The sequence below is a fragment of the Nesoenas mayeri genome (genome assembly GCF_963082525.1).
Source record: "Nesoenas mayeri genome assembly, chromosome: 1".
NCBI lineage: Eukaryota > Metazoa > Chordata > Aves > Columbiformes > Columbidae > Nesoenas > Nesoenas mayeri.
In genome coordinates this window covers 172407809-172429708 of record NC_137541.1, presented here as the reverse complement: position 1 = coordinate 172429708, position 21900 = coordinate 172407809, and the positions used below count along the sequence as shown (strand labels likewise).

The window sequence follows — 21900 nt, the reverse complement described above, 5'->3', positions numbered from 1 at the left end:
TTCTTGTAGCATGAAATATTCACAAATGACTCCACTACTTTCTTCTTTGTGCTAAAGGACCCCTTTCAAATCATTCTTATTCAGCAACTATCTTCTGCTGATGTATTAAACTTTTATATCACAGTTAAAGTTTTATAAGGCTTAAGGTTATAAAATATTAAGACAAGAGTTGAGCTTGTGATAAGTTCTTTTTTAAAGAGAGCAAGTGTATCTACCAAAAATGAAAAAAATGTACATTTTATTACATTGCTGCTTTAAAAAGATGCTTTTCTGATTATTTTTTCCCCTTGCTGTATTTATTATTGTTAAATGCATAACATTAAAAACAAACAAACAAATAACAACAACAAAACACCTTTGAGTTCCAATAAAATGAAATTGTTACAAACTTTCTTTCAAACATTCAATTAGTTGGTCTTGATCAAACCCAAAACTTAATGAGGCACTACTGGTCGCTAGATCTCAAATGTATTTTAGTCAAAATTAGTAGGGTAATTGTCAGTAGCTTCTCTTACCAAATGTATATTCTGCATCAGATCTGAGAATATTCTAAGAAAAAAAAAATAATAATAAGCTTCTGTAGACAATCCTGGTTTAATTCCAGACCAATAGTGTGGAGCAGAGCTCTTCACAATAATTTTTGGAGCAAAGTAAATAATCCACTCTTTCCAAGCCCAACTCCTTTCACATAACTTTTCAGACCTAGATGTAAATCAAGAATATTGGATAATAAAGGACAACTAATATCTTTCATTCTTCTCTTTTATTGAATAAAGTGAAACTCTTAACATTTAAAATTTTTGGTCTTAGGATATGGGCAGATGGTAGCAAGTGAATAAGTTGACCTATCTTAAGATATTAATACTACTGTTTCTCAGCTGACATACAATAACTGTCCCTGCAAATGCTCCTAAATTGATGCAGCTATAAAGTAAAAAGAATTAAACTGCCATGACATTAGCAGTTCACATTCTCCGTACAACTATTTTTCAGCTGTTTTGTCTTATGCTTCCTCAGATTTTTTTTTTTTTTTTTTTTTTTTAGTTAAAAAAATCATTACATTGATTTACAGTCACAAATTAAAACATTAGGATTCTAACAAACACCTGTGGCAGGTTAGTTTTTAACCAAGACTTGCTTGTTAATATTTAAAGTCAAAACTCTTCTATATACAGGAAAAAAATCACACTGTAATAAAATTAAACAAATATGTGAGCATCAGAACTAATGAGTCTTGATTTTTTATATGCTTTTGTTCTTTGAGTTGAATTAGAACAAGATTTTCTGTTATCTCTTCAGAGATATATTCTATCCTTTCACAAATCATTTTGGTGATGGTGTGTAGGCTGCCATGTTCAAATGACAGTGTTTTACAGAATTTGTATAACCATAATTATTTTGGGGACTTATCATAATTATTTTTTTCTTTTTATTTTTTTTTCCTGAGGTAAAAATGAGAAAAGGTTGGGATGCAAGAGGTACAACGCAGATTATACTGAGATGGTATAAAATGTGATTTGAAGGGAAATCACACTTAAAACATCCATACACACACAAATGTTCAGTGGTTAACGTATTATGTTCATACACTTATATTTCATAAACTTATCTGGCCACCTTCAATTCCGTGGTGAATCTATGGCAGGTTACCAGTAGTATTGTTTGAGTACCAGTAACCAAATCTCATCCAAATAGCTGAATGTCAAACACTGGCTCTTGCATAACCATTTGAAACTCTTTGGAGTGTATAATGAATTTCTGTTTTCACTTTCTAAACTAATGCACATACTTTCATCACACAGATAGAAGACTCATTTTTTGCAGCACATGCCACATCTTTGTTCATCTAAGCTATATTACACTGTTGATTCCATTAGGTTAGCTAGGTAACTACTGGACTAGATGTCTTTCCTTAAATGAGTAAAATTAAATTGGACAAAATCTTACTTATAAACTAATACATCACTCTAAAAACAAGGGTAAAATAGCTTCATCAATGCTAACTGCCTGCATTTTTAGGAAAGAAAATTTGGCAAAATTATTAAATTCTTTTGGACCTGATAACACAATACACAAAAACAATACTAAGAAAAGTTATGGTAGTCTGAAGAGGATTACTAAAAATTTAGTAATCTTCCTCTTGCTTGCATGCCATTTCTCTTAAGTTGCCTAGTTATAATATCTAAGAATTGTTCTTTTATTTTCAGAAATTAATTTCTAATACAATGCAGACATTTTAAAAGATATCCCATTTTAAAAGGTCCTGCAGCAGGGACAATACTCAGAATGTGACAAAAGGCTTAGTAGAAGAATAATCTTGTTTTTTTTCTTTTTCTTTATTAAGCTTTTAACAAAAATGGTATTTCTGATGTAAGACTGTTATGGTTCGCTCCCCTTTGACACTACATCTTACTGAGTACTTAGCAGTAATGGAAGATAAGGTTGAAATATTACATTGATAGTAAAGTACAAACTTTAATATTAGACTAATTGACTATATTTGTTAAAAATGCAAGGCATACCATAAAATTTATCCATTTAAGCTGATTATTGCTATTTAAGTCCTTGGCTGTTTTCAATGGTACATCAAGTACCATGAAAAGACATACACTTTTAATAACATATAGCTGACCCAAATAAAATAGATCCCGAATGTTTAAAACAGTTGTCAAGAATACAATTAGTGGAAGCTGTCAGAGATTTATTTTTGAAGCTCTTGCTTGGGATTTCTGGTATGTTGTATTTTGGTTTTCCAATTACATACATGTTTCCAATGTTCTGAAACTTCCACAGTTCAGTGTGAAAATTTTCCAGACTTAAACTCTGTTTATGAATTTAAAAAAGAAACTTAATATTACAGAGAAAGAAGTTACAGAAAAACTCACAAAAAAGCACCTAACCTTAGAAGATTTTCTGAAAATCAGCACAGTAAAGGTATGAAATATAATTTACAGAAATAGTCATTAGTAACACCTGGTTTTGAGATGTCATTTATTTTTACATTAGATTAGCTTTAGACTGAGTTTTTACTCTGAAACTTGTCTACTGTACATGACACAAGACGTGTGTGTTTGATTAATCTTTTAACTTACATTTATAGACAGTTTCTGTCCCTTAAGAGAAAAAAAAATATCTACAAAAGTGTAAAAGGAGTCATTAAAGCTGCTGCTTACTCTGAAAGGATGCTGGAATTCAGTCTCTGACAGAAAGATTGCCTGTTATGGTAATGGTAAGGAATCTTAAATAAAGTCAGTTTCACCTGCCTGTGAAGAGGAAATGTATTTTTCTGAGCTCCACCAAAGTCTCCTCTAAGTTAGTGTTTGTATGAGAAGATAAAAAGGCAATATCATTATCTGTATTTCTTCCAGTAAAAAAATGGGATAAATAATGAAGAAATATTAAAAAATGAAAATAAATACAAATTAGTGAGGCAGCTGGGGTCCATGGAGTCCAGCTGGGGTCTACATGGCATGTGAATATGCTCAAGGGTGCGCTGAGATACAAGTTTCATTACAATGCTGCGGCCCCAAGAGAAAAGTTTGGGACATCTGAATAGAGGCAGCACTACTTCTGAAATGAGAATAGTTCGTGTTTTCCCAGCTTGTCTATCTATATTCATATGCACAGAAACATACAAATGTGCATATGTTGAAATACATAGATTCTCCACCTTTTAACAAAAAAAAAGACATATTGATATTTTTCTGCTTAATTCAGGACACAATCATACTTCCTTCAAAACTTCTAGCAAACAATGTTATCTCCATAATACTAGTCAGAGCACCTATCATCTGCTTGTAACAGAATGCACAAACCATCTGTTGGGTGGGTTTTCTTTTCAACTGCTGTTTTCATATGCTAACATAAAAAGCAAAACAAAATAAAAATCCTGACGTATATTTGAGCTTCTCCTATAGCACAGTAACCATGGGTGGCTCTGTTTAGACTACACAAGCAGGCAAGAGAGAAAAACAAGTCCCTGAAGAGTGAAGTTATTTGACTTCACCTTGCAAAATAACATATGCCTAGATACGCCTCTGTTGTAATGTAACAATTAGTCTGCAGGGGAAAAAAAAAAAAAAAAAAAAAAAAAAAAAAAAAAAAAAAAAGAGTTCTTCCCATGATTCATTCGTGATATTAATTAATCTGACTGGTTTTCAGTCTTCTATATCTTGAACTTTTTCACTAATCTTTTCAAAATGTTCTTGTGTCACGCACAGAGGAATTAATACCAGACAAAAGATTTAAGAAACATCTATATCAATTCTTAGTCACTGAAATTTGGAAAGAAACCTTCTGATGATATTTACCCTTCAGAAGGAAGCATCTTAGAAGGGGATTCATAAGACATGGCAAATTCCTTCATTTCTTAATTACTCACTGCCTTTTTTGCTACGTAATTCCCAATCACCACTACAAAGGAAACAGGACACTTCAGACAGTAATCTCCTTGAGTAGAAAAGCATGTTTGATTCTCTGAGTTACACTCTGAATGCTGTGCACTCTCTCATTATGAAAGTATCAAGAAGCCAGCACATAAAAAGACCTTATTTCAACTCTGAGCTTTAGTAATACTTGAAGCCTGTCATGAAAAGAGTGTCACCTGAAAAGAAATTGACCTAACAACTTAGATGATGGTGAGACAGATGGTACTAAAGAATACTTAGTACTATTAGGAAACTATACAAAAACTGTACAAAACTATTTTTAAGTCTTTATTTTAAGTCTTCATTTTTTATCTAATATACTATTTGTTTCTGGAAGCAAAAAACTTAGTGATATTTTCTGCACTCTTTTTAAAATGATACAAGGAGAAATACGATATTAAATGGGCTCATTGGAGGAATATCAATGAAGATGACACACAAAAACAAAAAGGAACACACTAAATTTCATATATATTTCATATAATTTAAAATTTTATAGTTTGAGGACCTAAACACACAAGCTTTGATTACACACTTTAATATCATTTTTATGAGTACTATGGATTAATTTTATTTTACTATAACATTTATTTGAGGAAGGGACAGGGTTTTACCTTTAAGGACTCAGACTCAAACCAGCTAGTGTATTTTCTTTAAACTCTAAGATTGTTATGAATACGTTTGCATGTTAAATGCCTAATATGATGGGGATTGATTTTGGTTATGCATGATTAAGAGATTAAAAGAATGATGTAAAAATGGGATGGTAACAAAAAAACTTTTAATCTTCACACAAAAGGTTAGGGTTTTTTAAAAACTCCTTGTCAGCATCTGTAGCCAATCTTTTCATAGAAAGATACTGACTGATAGTTTGTGAGAGATTATTTAATGCACTTTTCCTTCTTCAAGGCAAAAGGGCTGTCATGCTTAAACATGTCATGCTTGACAGACGTATGTCTAAGCTGTTCTTCTAATCCTGGATATCAAATAGTCCACATCACTCCCAGGAAATTTGTTCCTATGCATAAGTATCCATAGAATCAATTTTTTAATGATCATTTCATGTGTAATTTAAATTCTTTAGATATTTTCCAAATTTCCTTTCATAGGAAGAGTAGATTAATATTGTTATCAAATCTTTTTTTAAAAAAACAAAACAAAACAAAAACAAACTCTTTCCTATTTTTTTTTTTTTTTATTGGTAAAAAATTCCGGTGATTTTTTTACCTAGAAGTTCTCCAAACAATCCATACCTTTCTTGACTGTCATAGACAGTACAGTAGAGCTGAGGCTCTACCAAAACTAGTCAGAGAAGATGAATTATTAAGTTGTTTTGCAGGCTATGTATCTGTTTATATATTCCTATGACTGAATTTTAGCAGCAGTGTGGCTTGCTACTTAGTAGCTTCAAAACTTCTACAGAACTGCTACATAGGCATTTGATCTCAATGGAGATCTCTGCTGATTATTCTTGTGACAGGATAGCAAGTTGGATTAGTCCATATTTATTTTTTTCAGAGAATGTCTCTGGTTTTTCAGATTTATTATTGGCGATGTTGGTTGATGAGAAGCTTAACATGAGCAGCCAATGTGTGCTTGCAGCCCGGAAAGCCAACTATATCCTGCTCTTGTGAGACTCCACCTGGAGTACTGCATTCAAATCTGTGACCTCCAACATAAGAAGGACATGGACCTGTTGGAGTGAGTCCAAATGAGGAACACAAAGATGATCAGAGGACTGGAACACCTCTCCTATGAAGACAGGTTGAGACAGTTGGGGTTGTTCAGCCTGGAGAAGAGAAGGCTCTAGGGAGACCTTAAAGCAGCCTTCCAGTACCCAAAGCAGGGCTAAAAGAAAGCTGGAGAGGGACTTTTTACAAGAGCATGTAGTGGTAGGACAAGGGGCAATGGCTTTGAGCTGAAAGAGGATAGATTTAGATTAGATAGAAGGAAGAAATTCTTCACCATGAGGGTGGCGAGGCACTTTGAACAGGCTGCCCAGAGAAGTTGTAGATGCCCCATCCCTGGAAGTGTTCAAGGTCAGGCTGGATGTGGCTTTGAGCAACCTGGTCTAATGGAAGGTGTCCCTGCCCATGGCAGGGGGGTTAGAATTAGATGATCTTTAAAGTTCCTTCCAACCCAAACCATTCTATGAATCTGTGATTTTGTATTCTAATTCTCTCCTGTAACGTATTGATGAATCCTCTAAGAATCTTCATATTTAAGAAGCATATGCTTTACTTCATTATTTAGTCATTAGTGACTAAAATGAAAGTAATGGGCCCCAAAAAAACATATATAGAATGCCAACTGACACAACTATGGTTTCTAATTTTGCATGTGAACAAGTCTTTCCTCTTGCATCCCTTTTATACCAGTTTTCATAAATTCCATCCCAGATGAATGATGAACAGAAGCATTCACTTTCATCTAAATTTCAGTCCTCTCAAAACCAAATATTTTCAAATAAAAGTAATTAATGTTCTAAATTAAAATAATAAGATTCAAGATATGCAAAACTCAATTCAAGAACATTAATTATAATGAAATACGTTGGTGAAGGTATTATTGATTAACAAACAATTATTGAAGCTTTTTCTATTAAAAATCTTCTGATATGTGATATCCTCACATCTGTCATAGGTGCCTAAAAAGATTTTTAAAATTGTTTCCACTAATTGAAAATATTAAGAATTGTTTATTGCATATTCTTTACTTCTCTCTCCCCTTCTTTCTCCGTTCTCCTTCCTTGTTTAGATTCTTGTATATTTTGAAATTGTGTTTAGTATTGCTACTTTAGGGGTTTTTTTTTTCATTTCTTTCAGAGTTTTTTTTTGTTCTGAGCTTCAGATAATTGATATAAAAACTAGGTTGCAATTGTGGATAAATTAATAATAAAAATTAGACAAAACAACTGACAAGAAAAAATTCAACTTGCATAAAAAAAGCCAGCAGACCTTACACATGGAAGGTGCATATTTAGCATGATGACTAGTACTATAAAATTCTGTGATAAATTATGTCATAAAAAATAATCTTTCAGACATTCACAAATTATCGTATTTCAGTTGAGAGCATAAAAATATAACAGTGTGTGTGGAGATTATTAATGAATGGATGTATGCTAATATTATTATAGATTTCAATTTATAAGTAGAGGAATCACAAGGAATTTAAGAAAAAGTGGTAAACCAGGTTGGCCTGAAGGATTAGTGACACACCTAATCAGTCTAAAACATAAAAAGAACCTGCAGCTCCATAGGCAGCCAGAAATCTATCTAAAGAGTATCTGAAGTTAAAGTGCCACATATTCTTGCAAATACAGATGCAGTGGTCTTTTTTGCATGTTTTATCCATACTTGAAGAAGAAATATAACACAATTTCTATGCCTTTAAAGATCTTCTTCATCACTAAACTATAAGACATTCTGAGAGGAGATAGTTTCAACAAAACCACTCAGTACAACAAACCTACGCATTAGGTATGCATCCTTTATCTTCTCTCTTCACGTATTTCTACACGCTATATGTAAGTATGAATCATTTACACACTTGAAGAATCACTACAAAGAATTAGGAGTAAAAATAGGATTCAGTCCTAGGACTATATTCAGCAAAGAGAGCATGAGTATGAGATTATACCTATTCAGATCAAAGGATTTTTGATTTAATTTGGTTTTGGGTTCCTCTTTGGGCTCCTCTTTTTCATGTGAAAAACATAATTAGCATGAACTCCTGTAAATTTATACCCTTAGTCTGGAGTAAAAGCAGCTTCTATATAGACACAAGCCTAGGATATGTGCCTTCTGACTTCTGTAAGTTACCCCTAGGATTTGCCATAAATCTTTTACTTTAAAGCCTCCAGACACATCTATCCAGGAGGGTCAAGTAAAATAGACCAAATTCCACATGAAATAGTGAAAACAGAAATATAGAGATGAGATGTGCCTAAGTGGGTGAACAGATGGGATCCTAACTGCTAGAAAAGGTATATGTGACACAACCAAAACATGGCAGGGAGATATGCAGTAAAGGACTGAGAAGTGAAGAAATAGGAGGTGTTATTAGCAATGCAGCATGGAAAACCAGGCTCCACATGACAATGACCTATATTGCTCTGAATATATATCTTTATGGCTATATAACTCTAACACTGTTTAAACTCACAGTAATCCTCAGCATTGCTAGTACAAATACACAAAACTTAAGGTGGAAATAGGACATCTGGAATTATATACGTTACAGATAACATGGTATTTCTTGTAGTAATAAAATAAATGAAAACCACAGGCAAAACCAACCTGATTACATTGACAATATGTATTGAAATTTTCAGATAAATCTTAACATGAATTTTGGAGAAACTTACATTGTTTATTATGGAGTAAAATGCTTTCTTTTCTTACTTACTAATAAATCAGTGTTGTAAAAGTGTACATGATTATAATGTTCTAATCTGTTATTACAGTTAAAATTAACATTTTAAAAATATTTTTAAAAGATCAAAAATATTATTAGAAAAATATCTAAACAAAATTTTAATCTTAAGTAAAAGTTACAAAAAATCGTAACATTTTAATATTTTGGATCTGTACTTGTCTTAAATTATTGGTAAGCTATGATTCTTTAAAATAAAAATCAGAAAATGTAGGCACTACTGTAATTATATTTTGGGCAAAGTTTAGGTTTGGGGATTTTGGTGTTTTTTTCAGTATTATTTGGGATGACTACATTGTTACTTACCTTTCTGTGAAAGCTCCAGCAGTTCTCAACTTTTTAAATGATAGATTTCCTCACAGAAACTTTCAATGGCATACATCAAGCTACATCCCTAGTGCAAATAGCTTATTTTAAGTCATCAATAGTGTATTCTTAAAAAAAAAATTTCAAACAATACTGGGAAATTTGTATATGAGGAAATTCTACAAAAACACCACAGCATAATATTTAAAGAACAGTTTTCACCTAAAAAAATGCAACTTTGAGATATAAAAGGAAAGAGCAATCTCTTAAGCTGCTTGCAATAAGGCATAAAAAAATGTGTCACAAGGATAAGAAGTAGCTTTTAGAAAGCAATGATCACGTGCTAAGAATATGTTAACCTATATGTAGTAGCACTGTCCTTATGAATTTAGCACAGATTTCAAATATGCCCTAATTTTTTCCCATGTATACTATTTAAGTGAACTTCACTGCTCACAAAAATAGCATGAGGGAAACAACTATAATTAATTTATTCATAACTGTTCAAGAATTCAAAGATTAAAAGTATATGTGTATGCATAAATATATAATGCATGCATATGTATATGTATTCTACATATGTATGTATTATATTGTTTATACAAAGAGAGAAATGCAGTTAATACAGATTTAGATGTCTGTGTGCAAATATAGACCTATATATGTCCATACTATTATTATTACAAAGTTGTTTTAATCAGAGAGGGGAAAAAAAAAAAAAGAAAAAAAAGAAAAAAAAAAAGAAAAAAAAAAGATGCTAAGGTCATCAGTATTTCTGGAGACTTACCTATAAAGATTCAGCATCAATTAGACTTTACAGAGATAGCTGCTCTTCTCTGTACATGCTTTCTCTCTTACTATGGAAAGGTTGAGCAGCATTTCTTTTTTAGAACGCTGTTTGATGTTACCCTTAAGACAACCACAGTTTCAGACGTATTTTAGTGATTTAGCTACTCTCTGTGCAGCAGATATTTCCATTGCCAATTCTTTCCTTCATGTTGAATCTTTTGGAAATATTCTGGCAAAACAGTGCAAGCATTTCTGAAAATAAGTCTGGAGGAAAAAAAATGTTGGTTTACCCAATGTTTAAAGTACATGGATAACAGCAAGAAAAATAACTGTCAAGTCTTGCTTTCTAGAGGGTTTAGTGGACCCATGCTTCAGAAAAGCACCGTTACCTTTATTGGGATTGGAGATATGCTCTTTACTAATGCTATGAAAACCTACCAAGATTTAATTAATTCTGTCTGTCCTTTTAGAATAGTTTGAATTTGCAATGTAGCCTTCAAATTATGTTCATTTCGTCAAATTTAATTGAACATTAAACAATTAAACTGGACATTTACATCTGAACTAGCCACTTTAGACTCCTGTTACACTCAATGAAGAGAAATAGGTGTGTCTGGAAGACAATTCACCTTATTCTAAAATGTGCACCTAAGAAAGAGATAAGATAAATCTCCATCACTGACAGAGTGAATTACTCAAACTTAGGTGTCTTACTGACCCATTAAACATAGCAAATGGTACCATTAACTTGGCAGCAGTGAGGAAACAGGTCAGAGGAACACAGTAAAACTGGGAGCTGGGGAGAAAACATATGAACGGGAATGCTATTAGGATTCCATTAAAACTGACAAAGGAGCTGGAGGAAGGTGTAAAGGACACTGAAATTCGACCATTGGGAAATAATGGCAGAGAAACAGAAGAATGAGAAGTTTGATAAGATGTTAAGAACTGGGGGATAATTGGACTTGATTTGTGAAACTACCTAGGAAAAGATACAGGAAAGAATGGACAGTTCTGCATTAAAGTAAGTAACCTGGTGAGTAAACCAAGGAGGCAGATTGCAAGAGAAGCCAGTAAAATCAAGTAACACTGTCTGAATAAGGAGCCTAGAATTTGAATAAGGCAGCCAGAAATAGTTTGAGACTGTGGAAAGGAGAACAAAGCTAGGATAAGATCCAGGAGGAGAATACAAAATTAAGTAAAAAATAGTTTAAAGAGTATGAAACAAAATGAAGTTTGGGAGCATCAAGAATTAAAATGTGTGAGTCTGTGCTTGCCACTGGGACCTCAAACTTAGCAGAAGACTGAAGACTTGGTATCCCTTTAGCTGTCACACTTCCCAAACTTTCTGCAGAGAGAGTATACAATCACTGTTGTAATTATCCACACAGGAAATATCAACTTCCTTTTGCTCTCAGTTTTTTTTATCAGTGCAAGTGGCAGCGATTTATACAGTGAATCCTCGTTTCAGTCCTGCATCCTAGTGGTGGACAAAAGAAATGACAGCACATGAAGTGACGTGTGTTCTGCTTCCTTTGTTAAGAAACAAAACTGCTAAACAATCAACATTAGAAATGCTGTTCAGAAAGTAGTAAAGCCAAAGCCTGCACAATTAGGAAATTCAGGAATTAGATTTTCTTTGTAAATTTAATTGAATTCCATCTATGTATACATACAGTCTTTAGCTATATGATCATGTACTATTTTTATCACCAGATTCTTTTGCATTTCATGCACAGAGCATACATCCTCTGAGAGTGAATTAGAACTTTGGAGGAGAAAGGTCTGTGGTCTGTGTTGTGTAATAGCTCTGCCTCTTATCTTGTGAAAGGCAAAAGTATAAGTAAAAAAGCATAAAAATTATATAACCATTTTTAAATGTTTCATAATCAACTTGAAAAGGCAGCTCACGGTAAAGACAAATGAATTATTCTCTTCGGATTCCATAACATAGAAATGCAGAGTTGTGTGATCTGTATTCCACCCCTAGCATTAAATTACATTCTTAACACAGCAGTCTATATGAGATAGCCAGGTCAATGGAAAATGTAAGCAGACATAAATTTGCCATCTATAGTATCGAATTCTAGGATCTGGCTATCATAGTAGTACCCACAGTTCATGTTTTGATATCTAAACAGTACCAAGAGCATAGCACCTTAGAAAGGCCATAGCCATGTTCAGTTGAGAAAATACTTCAAGGTGTGAGAGTTCACAAGGTAGACTAGGGAAGGTGTCTTGATTCCCCTGTTTGCAACCTCCGGTATTGAGGTCAAAGATGTAAGCGGGAAACTCCATTTACTTAGAAACCAGAATCCTCTCCAGACTAGACACATATGCAGCCATAAATCAAGCACTTAAACTGTAGATTTTGATATAAATTTTATCTACATTTTCTAAAATGCTCAAAATATTTTCTCATTAAATTAGAAAGCTACACTGAAATTCTTGTTCTTCCTGATGGATTTCAAACTCTTAACTTTCTACACCTTTCTTACCATTGGTAAGAGAAAAGGAGGAAGACTGGTAAGTGAGAAAGACTGAAGGGCAAAAGCATCAAAATACAAGATTTGACGGGTCAAAATGGAAAAACACAATAGAAATGTTTATCCAACAGCTTTGATTCTATAGCTAAAAATATACATTTTTATGTTCCTGATCCAACTCTGATCATTACTATTATTTCTTGTCAAATAATGATTTGATGTAAGTTAAATAAACATTTTTGAGCGTAAAGTCTTGTAAACCAAATTGCTCAGTTAATGTTGGGATTACAAAATCATGATTACAAAATCACTTTTTAGCCTTTTGGACTCACATTAATTCTGTTTTGGGTTTGTTTGTTTGTTTGTTTGTTTGTTTGTTTCCCAGTGACAAATTCAACAGAAACAGAAGAAAATGCTTTTTCCTCATTAATTTTTCCAGTGAAACAAGATATGATTATGAAACTCCGCTATGTGAGGAAGGGACAGAACTCAGCCCTTTCACTTCTTGCTTTACAGTACACTATTATACAGTATCTAACAGAGGGAGGACTTGCCACCTTCTTTCAGAAGCTGTATTTTCAAAAACTTGTGTTCTGCCAGTGCTTGTTTTATATGGGTTAGGCATATCTACCATATCCTTCCTGGAGATGTCTCTTAAACAAAACATTAATTAAATCTTGTGTTCATCATTCCTCTTGAACACAGGCAGAGGAGTCTGGGACTGGTTTGAGGAATGGCTCATCATTTACGGGTGTACCTGAGAACACAGAAAGTAGTAGGAGCAAAATGCTACAGGCTCTGAAACCAGCAATTCAACTCTCTTTTGCTTTATCACACTCTGTTTTGCTCCTCCATTGTAAAACAGGGTGGTTATAAGGCTAAACACATTAACAGTTTGTGAGGTATGTACAGAGTGTAGTGGTGAATCATGCTGAGGGCTCCTGAGTAATCATATCTTCATAGGATTTGGACAGTGTAAAGCAAGCAAAGCATGCTACCATTCACTGAGGAAGGAGGAAAGAAAATACTGACTCTGCTTATTAAGTAAATATCATTCGTGTTGAGGGTTGATTAATGTCATACAAAGAAAGCTATAATGATTATGCAAAAACAACATTATGAACTCATAGGAGCTGTTGGCTATACAGGAAATCTTAGCACTGGTATTTTCCAACTGTTTTGTGGTCAATTTCTAAATCTTAATTGCAAATTCATTATATATAAACGTTTTTCTAACAACTTTTTCTTATATAATTAAGATCAAAATAGAACCTATGTTTAAAACTCTACTGCAGTTACTGCCAAATTTGACACACAAACCCTAAAACAATTTGTTACGCAAGTTGTCAAGCAAAAAATTTCAAGCAATTGGATAGTATTTTAACACTAGTTGTTCACTGCAAAACACTTTTTTGTTTTTACAAATATGCAATGTAGAAGAATTATGTCAGTACTTTATATCACACCTATAGTCTATCTCTTCAGTCTTAATGCTAATGGGACTATACATGTAATCTTATTTACATTTATGTACACCTGTACAATAAATATGAAAGGGTGTTCTTTAGAGGTATACAAAACTAAATTAACAAAGTAGAATCCACTTGTTATTACCCAACCATCCTCTCTCAATAAATAAATTCCATAATATCTAACAGAATATGAAAAGTTAAATTATGAATTCAAGTTCATTCAGCTAAATGTTTAACTTAGATGTGAAAACAGAGTAACTACAAATCCACAAATAGCCAAAACCAGGAATTAAGCACAGGTGATAGGCTGAAAAAGGAATCTAGTACAGGATGAATGTATCAAGCAGATAGGAGCAACCAGAAAACAAACAAACAAACCCCACGTCTTTTGGGGATAAAAGGATCCCAAGCAGAAGTCAAGGGAACAAAAAAAAAGTGTAATTTCCACTTGTACATACATATTAATAGTAGAAATAACAAATTTATTAATGCCAAGTATAAAAACAAAGCTGCCTTGTTGACTTGCTTCTCATATTATGTCCTACTGCTGGGTTACTATCTAATACTGCCCAGAGGTCTCCTGTTCACAGCATCTGAAATATTGTGAAAGTGGTCTGTATTGGGACATATCCAAATCTTGGATTCTCTTCATTTTCACAAAACAAAAGATTAGTTTTCTGAATAACCCTAAACTATTAAAGTAGTTGCTAAATACGTACAGGATAAAATATTAAGGAGATCCAGGAGTTAAAAATTTTACACTCCCTGTACCAAATATCCAGATGTATGCATAAAGGCTTGGTAGAAGTTCCATGTATTTGTCTGTTTATGTATTTGGTAGTATCTATCATTCCAGACTGAATGGTAGTTTACATATCCCATAGCAATAATAAAGAAGTAGGCATCGTTCACAAAAAGATTAGTTTCTACAGAAGTAGTGAGACTTAACTTGTCAGGGCATTCATAAGAAGATTGTTGGACCACAGAGCTTTCAAGTACAGCACTGTCATTTTTGAAGCACTTGACCATCTCTTGCCACAGCATTCAAAATTCATACATGTGAATGAAAGATGGAAAAAAGAGAAAGTATCAGACTCTAAAACTATCTTAAGCATTTTCATATCCCAAAAGGTGGCTTTTTCATTAATAATAAAATGCTATCTCCCTGCCTTCTGAACAAATTTCAGCATATGGCTTCAACTAGACTATGAGCTGCTGATGACTATATGTGTTGTTCCAGTAGCAATGAATAAAGAACATGGAATAAATGGATTATAAAAATCCAAAATCAGTAAGGAGAAATCAGATCTCTATTGTCACAGAGTACATATGTGATGAGGAAGTTAATTTTAGCAAGTCAGGTCTTATGGACAAATTAAATGGTGCCATTAAAATTCAGTAAGCTTCTGTCAGTATGGAGATCTCTGAAGATTCTTAGATTAGTGACACACCTAATATAAAATCTATATGAGATTATATATATACTGGTTCAGAAACCTTGAAGAGATTATTTATTTTCTTATTTTACCTGCTCTTATAGTGTATCTCAATAAAATTTTGTATTGAATCCTATGTTAAGCATCTTCTTTTTGAAACTAATAACTTCTAATGTTCATTGAAACTTCAGAATCGCTGACATTTCTTTAAAAACATATGCTGTCATTCATCAGTTATTCCACATTTGTGTAAATGGTGTAGCTCCTATGAAATGAATTGTACTAATTGACAAAACAATGTAGAATTTTAAGAAGATAATATATGCTCTAGACCTCTATGGAAAGGCTTAACATACTCAAGAGTTATATGTACCTGTATGTATAGATAATATACTATTGCAAACAAATGCACAGGGCTATCTTTTTACCTAACAAAATATTTAATACCATATGCTTTACTTTCACTATGAAGAACACAAGGTATTATTTTCTGTTTAGAAATAGAATTATACATTTCCTCCCATAGAAAAAGTAATACATGACAAGGGAAATGAATTTTTTTTAAACCATAGGGAGGCAGGGGTAAGCAGAGTTAAAGCAATGAAATATCCTCAGGATTATCTGCATCACTGTATTTCTGGAAGCTCTGTGTTAGCTACATTTCCCTCTTCTAATGATTTCAATTTATGTTTGGGCTGCAGGGGAGCAGGGGTGGGGGGCAGGGATTGAGAAAGAAAAGCGATTCAATATGAAATGAAGTTTCATATGAATCACAAGCACCTGGATGTGTCTTACTTTTTCTTAGATCTTCTCAGGTGTCACTCAGTTCATGACTCATAAATTCTTGTTTTTCTTTGAGATAAACTGTGACAAGATTTAGTAGCCGAGTTCCAGGAAAGCAGGCGTTTTTACTTTTGAGCTTTCTCCTGGCATCCCAACACTCCGAACAACACCACATCCCACTAGCATTTTAATGAACTTCTGAGAAAGTTATGTGGCGACGATCCCCAGCGCGGAGCGCCAGCTTTGAGAGGTGCTCCGTGGGCAGAGCAGGGCAGGGCAGGGCAGGACAGGGGTAGGGGCAAGCCAAGGGCAAGGCAGGACGAGGCATAACAGGGGTAGGGGCGGGGCAGGGACAGGGCAGGACACGACACGACACGACACGACACCGCTGCACCCCGACCCTGAGGCTTGCCGATCTCACCCGGGACCCCCGTGCAGCGCTCCCCGGCCGCCCTACCCTCATAGCGGGGCGCCCCTCCGCCCCCCAAACTCTGCCATTTCAAACGGAGGAGCTCTCCTGTTCCCAGGCCCCACTATCCTCCCGCACACTTGCCCATCTGCGTTCCCACTCCCGTCACTGCCCCCGGTGGCCGTGGGGGAAGGACCTCCCAGCGCTTCCCCCGGCCCGCGGACGCCGCGGAGGTTGCGCCGGGGCCGGCGCGCTTCCCTACCTGTGCCCGTTTCCGTCACCTGTTGCCCGGCTGCCTCCATCCGCGCAGCCCCCCGGCGCCTCCTCCCGCTCCGGCGGCGCCAGGGGCTTCTCGGGCTCCCGTGCCACCTCCATCCCGCCGGGCACCGCCTCCTCCTCCTCCTCCAGAGACTCCACGTAGAAAACGGTGCGGGGCGGCGGCGGCCCCGGCCCGTGCCCGTGCCCCAGCCCGTGCCCACCGCCCGGCCGGCCGCCGGTAGGCAGCAGCGTCCCGTTGGGCAGGCTGGCCGTGGTGGCGGCCGAGGAGGAGGCAGAGGAGGCGGATTTCTTCCAGAAGACGCTGTTGCCTCTCTCCTGGCTCTTCAGCAGCCGGCTCTGGCTGGGCCCCCAGTGCTCGAAGCTGCTGTCGGGCGGCAGGCAGCCGCCCCCCGCCGGGCCGCCCGCCGGCGAGGGGTGGCTGAACAGTTTCCAGCGGAGGCGCAGGATGTGCTTCACGTCGAAGTCTTTCCTGCCGGAGCCGGACATGGTGCCGCGGCGGGCGGGGAACGGGCGCGGGCTGAGGCGGGACTCACGGCGACCAGGCAGGGCCGGGCGGCGGCGGCGGCGGCAGCGGCAGCGGCAGCGGCAGCGCGGGGCGGCCCCGCTCTTGGCAGCGGCGGCGGCGGCTCCTCCGGGCAGCGCTGCGCCTGCAGGACGAGGGCTGGTAGCCGCCAGGAGGAGGGAGATGCACGCACACACCAGTGCAGGATAGAGGGAGGATGGATGGATGGAGTGATGCTCAGCGCCGAGAGGAGCTAGAGACACCCGGCAGGAAAGAGAAAGAGGGAGAGATGTCCAGAGCTGACGAGAATTGCACGGTGATCAGTGGAAAGGGGAGGAGAGAGAGGCAGAAATGAGAGACACCTCTCAGGGGAGACAGGCACTTGCGAGGGAAGAGCGGGTGAGGGATGCTGCGAAGACGCGCTAATCTGATTAACGGGGGAGCTAGCGGAGCTACAGCCTAGAGAGGACCGGCGGCGGCAGCAGCCACATTGCGAGGCAGGTGGCTCTTCTTCAGTCTCTCAGAGCTCCGTGACCGAGTGCAGCCGGAGAGGGAAAAGTCACCTGGAAGCCTATCTCCACCTCCCTCCTTCCCATCCCATTTCTCAGGGGAGTCCCATGCCTGCAGTTACCTGGGATGGCAAAGCCTGAGAGCTGGCACGGATAGAAATAGGGGCTCCTTTATATACACTGTACGTAAGAGAAAAAAAAAAAAAAAAAAAATCACGCCCGTGAGGCTGTCAAGGTCCTCACTGTACAATTTTCTATCTATCTCAGTGCCTCTCACCAAGCCGCCCCCTCCCCTGCATGTGACGCAGATGTTCTCTGGGGCTGTCAGTGTGAAGAGACAGAAAAAAACGATGCTTCAGTCTTCTTCATGCAAGTAAGTCGACAGGTCACTAACTGTTCCTCATAGCCTCCCACTCCCCTTTCTCCAGTGCCAGTCTTCTCACCCTGGTATTTTGGTTCTGAGACTAGGTAATGCTGGGAGTAAAATAAAGAGACACAGGAAATGCAGCAGCAGCAGTAAATACAAGAGCGCGAATTATAAGGGTACAAACTTAATAGACTGCATGCAGACTGGATAAGGTTACAGGTTAACGATTTATTCTGCAGGCTCCATTCATTAGCCTGTTGACTCAGTGTTGCTGTACCAGTAGAAAACATTGGATAGAGGGACAGTGTGTCAAACAGAAATAGCAACACACATCTGCTTCTTACCTTTTATATCTGCTCTTAATGCAGTCTGACAGTGCTAAACCCAAGGGAAGTTCCTTCACAACAGAGAGATATGCTTAGGAACATCTGCCCACTTGGGAGGGGTGTCATGAAGTACAGTGTGCACCTGGGACATAATTACAGAATTAAAAGATTCATGGTGAAATGTAGGAGAGAGATAGAGGGGAAAAAATGCACTGCATATGATCACCTGCTAGCTCATAAATCCCCGTGCATGAGAAGTTGCTGGCAATAAGATGATATACAGAATGCCTGCAATCCACCTGTACCTTAGAAAAAAGTGGTTTAGAATATTTATCCTTAGGAAAATGATGAAAAAGATTGTATTTTCCCCTAGGTTCTCTTTGCATTGACCAGCTTTACCCATACACTTGTGAGCTATTAAAAGTTTGTTATACTGACTCTCTGTGAATTCAGGAAGTAAAGCTGGAGGAATTCTTTCCTGCAAGCTGGAATGTTTTAACTCCTCATCATAAAACACTATGGCTTGGAAATTCCTCCAGAGAAACACAAAAGTCAAAGATTAATTCACAATTTTATTACTTTTTTATTTAGTTGATCACTGAAGTATATTACTGTTTTATTTAGTTTATCACAGAAGTAGTGCTTCTGGGTACAAACCCATGTTAGGTTTTGTGGCTTAATGTTGATAAAGTTCTGGATTTAACAGAACAAGAATTTCAGACACAAAAGTTCTGCTTTCAAGGGAAGAAAAATTGCCACCATGCATTTTAAATATTGATTTATGCCACAACAGTTGGACTGAAACTCTCTAGTGTCTTGACTTTGCTCTCAGTATTCAGTGATAAAAAAAAAGACAAAAAACATTCTAAAGCAAATAGAAGAGACAGTTCATTTTTATCCAGGATCTGCTCTGAGCAAATATGTGCTGCTCGGGAGAGTGGTGGGAAAAGAAGCCTAAAAGTCATCTTCTGGAAAAGGAAAGAGTAACTTTCATCATTTCAGAGACTTTAGAAATGCATTTCTTAGGAGATGTGAAACCATCTATAGTGAATCCTGGTTACTTAGTGTCTAGTTACAAGCTCTAAAAGGTGTGGATATATACATATGAAATAGCTTTAATCAATAAATACATAGATAGAGAGTGTGCTACCTGTTCTGTATTTGCTGATAAGGAAAATTCAGAAATATGTGGATTTGGGGAGAATTACGTCATTTCCGCGCCATGTTATAAATCTTAAATATCTTACAATCTGCATTAATATTTTAGTTGATCATTTGATGTCAACAGCTGATAGGTTAGATTTTCTAACTTTACTTCAGTTACATAGATAAGTATAAATGATAATACATTCCAACAAAATAGATTTTCTAAATGTAATTCAGAGGCCATTCAGTGAACATATTACAATATCACCCAAGAAAATGATTCAGGTTTTTTTATCAGCTTTCCAGTACAAACTAGCAAGCAATTAAAAAAAAAAAAAAAAAAAAAAGGAATTTACTTTAGTTCTTATTCATACTTCCTTACATCAGTTATGTCGGTAACTGAACCAAATAGTCTTGGATATTTTTTGATAATTAAAATAGCAACTCTTCAATATATTGTTTATAAGCATTCATATTTTTTTTAATGTTACTTGATTCTTTCATATTTTAGCACATAAACTGTAATAATCTTGAGATTACTTCTTTATCCAGAAGTAAAAAAAAAAATAATTATTCTCTGCTGGAGTTCTAGAGACCTTGCTCATAGGAATTACAAGAAAATAATTAGCTTACCAGTCAAACATGTCTTGTCTACTCATATGAGGTTGACATAAATATATGAATAGAAGTGAAAATACACATCTCTAAGTTGTTGAAGGGAAACATCTTGATGCCTAACAGACTTCCATCTGCACCTTACACGTCCCATGAAGTGTAGCCAAGATAATAATAAACATGGGTAATCTGTCCCGTGTCTGCTGATTGCACTCTGGAACATAGCATTGTGTTTTGTTTATTAAACAGCATGTTTTTGAACTTCCTCACTTATTGTAGTTTCCCCAGATTATTCATAATCACTCAAATCTTGAGTAACTTTATGAAATTTGCTTGAAAGTGCTCATGACTCTTTTTTATTTGTCTGCTGGTTAGGCAAAGGGATGAAAGTGGTTAATCTTTATGTCCCTGTTATGAGTCAGGTTCTTGACACTTTCTCTTTGTGTTTTTATCTTTCTAATGCTCTTCAAATGAATTAAATTCACATAGTCATGTCCCTAAAGAAGTCTTATACTCATGTTTTGGAGGAAAAATTGCCTAGGGATATATATAATTTTAATAAATCCTCCAAGTAATAAAAAGCTCTTTCAAAAAGAAGAACCTTGAAGTAGATAACCAAACTAGTCAGATTTTATTCATTTTCTTTTTTCCTTCTTTCCTTTGTAAAGCTTTGGAGTATTGTTTATTTTTAGGTTTCAGATGTTGACATTAAGGTGTTTACATGTTGTACCATGTACCCCAGGGTGAGCTACTGGATCAGGAATAAAGTTAAGTTGTTCCCTGACATAGGTGCAGTTATCAATAGGTAAAACAAGCAACAGAGGAACCAACACGCAAAGTAATTTGGTAACTGTACCCTTCAGGTTATGAACAGTCCTTGTCTATGTGAGTCTCCACCTTACATTTACATAAAGTCAAAAGATATAAAGCAAGACTGAAAGTGATAAGCGTATGTGTTACTGTGGAATGATAGCTATTAATAAGAGAAGGGATATACTTCTTAGCAAGTTAAAAGTATAAGGGGTAATTTTGTTACTGAATTTTAATCTGATGTATTTTTAATCCAGAATGCACAACATTTTGATGAAGAAGAAAAAAAGAGATATCATTGTGCCTTGGATAAAGATGATACTAGAATGAATGGTTTTGAAACAATTCTCACTTGAATGTGGGAATTCACACATGAGTGAATGAACATGTATTTCAACGATAAGATGCTGATTTTGTGAGTGGTTAATTATACATTCAGAAGCAAGAATCTGAGGGTGTTAAAAAGATGCTGTTAAACAGATCCACAGAATACTCACGCCAAAGAGAGCAGAGAAATAAATTGATGGGACTGGACATCCACTGAGAGATCAAAAGTTACTGAAGAAAGTGTCAGTATGCTAAGTGATAAACAAATAAATAATGTATTAGACTTTTTCTTTAAACTTTTGTTGTGTATAAAGCCTTTCAAGAAGCTTTATGAAATGTAGATATATTCTGAATTGGTTTTGATAAGTGAACTAGGAAACACTGGGAAAATATTGTACTAGTAGGAAACTAAAGTGTCATTTTGTATATAATGTATACAAAGTTTCAAGTTGTTGAGCTGATTTTCCTCCCATA

The 21900-nt window shown here is 36.2% G+C and overlaps 1 protein-coding gene across 2 annotated transcripts in view; it reads right to left on the bottom strand.

The window, feature by feature from the left end:
* Window positions 1–17310, bottom strand: part of KLHL1 (kelch like family member 1) — a gene marked incomplete at its 5' end in the record, with an annotated part of 204039 nt that extends 186729 nt beyond the window's left edge. For both annotated transcript variants that reach the window (XM_080356114.1, XM_080356115.1), the window contains one exon: window positions 16808–17310. In XM_080356114.1, the coding sequence (XP_080212240.1) occupies window positions 16808–17310 (503 nt within the window). The remainder of the gene's footprint in view (window positions 1–16807) is intronic.
* Window positions 17311–21900: the final 4590 nt, after the last annotated feature.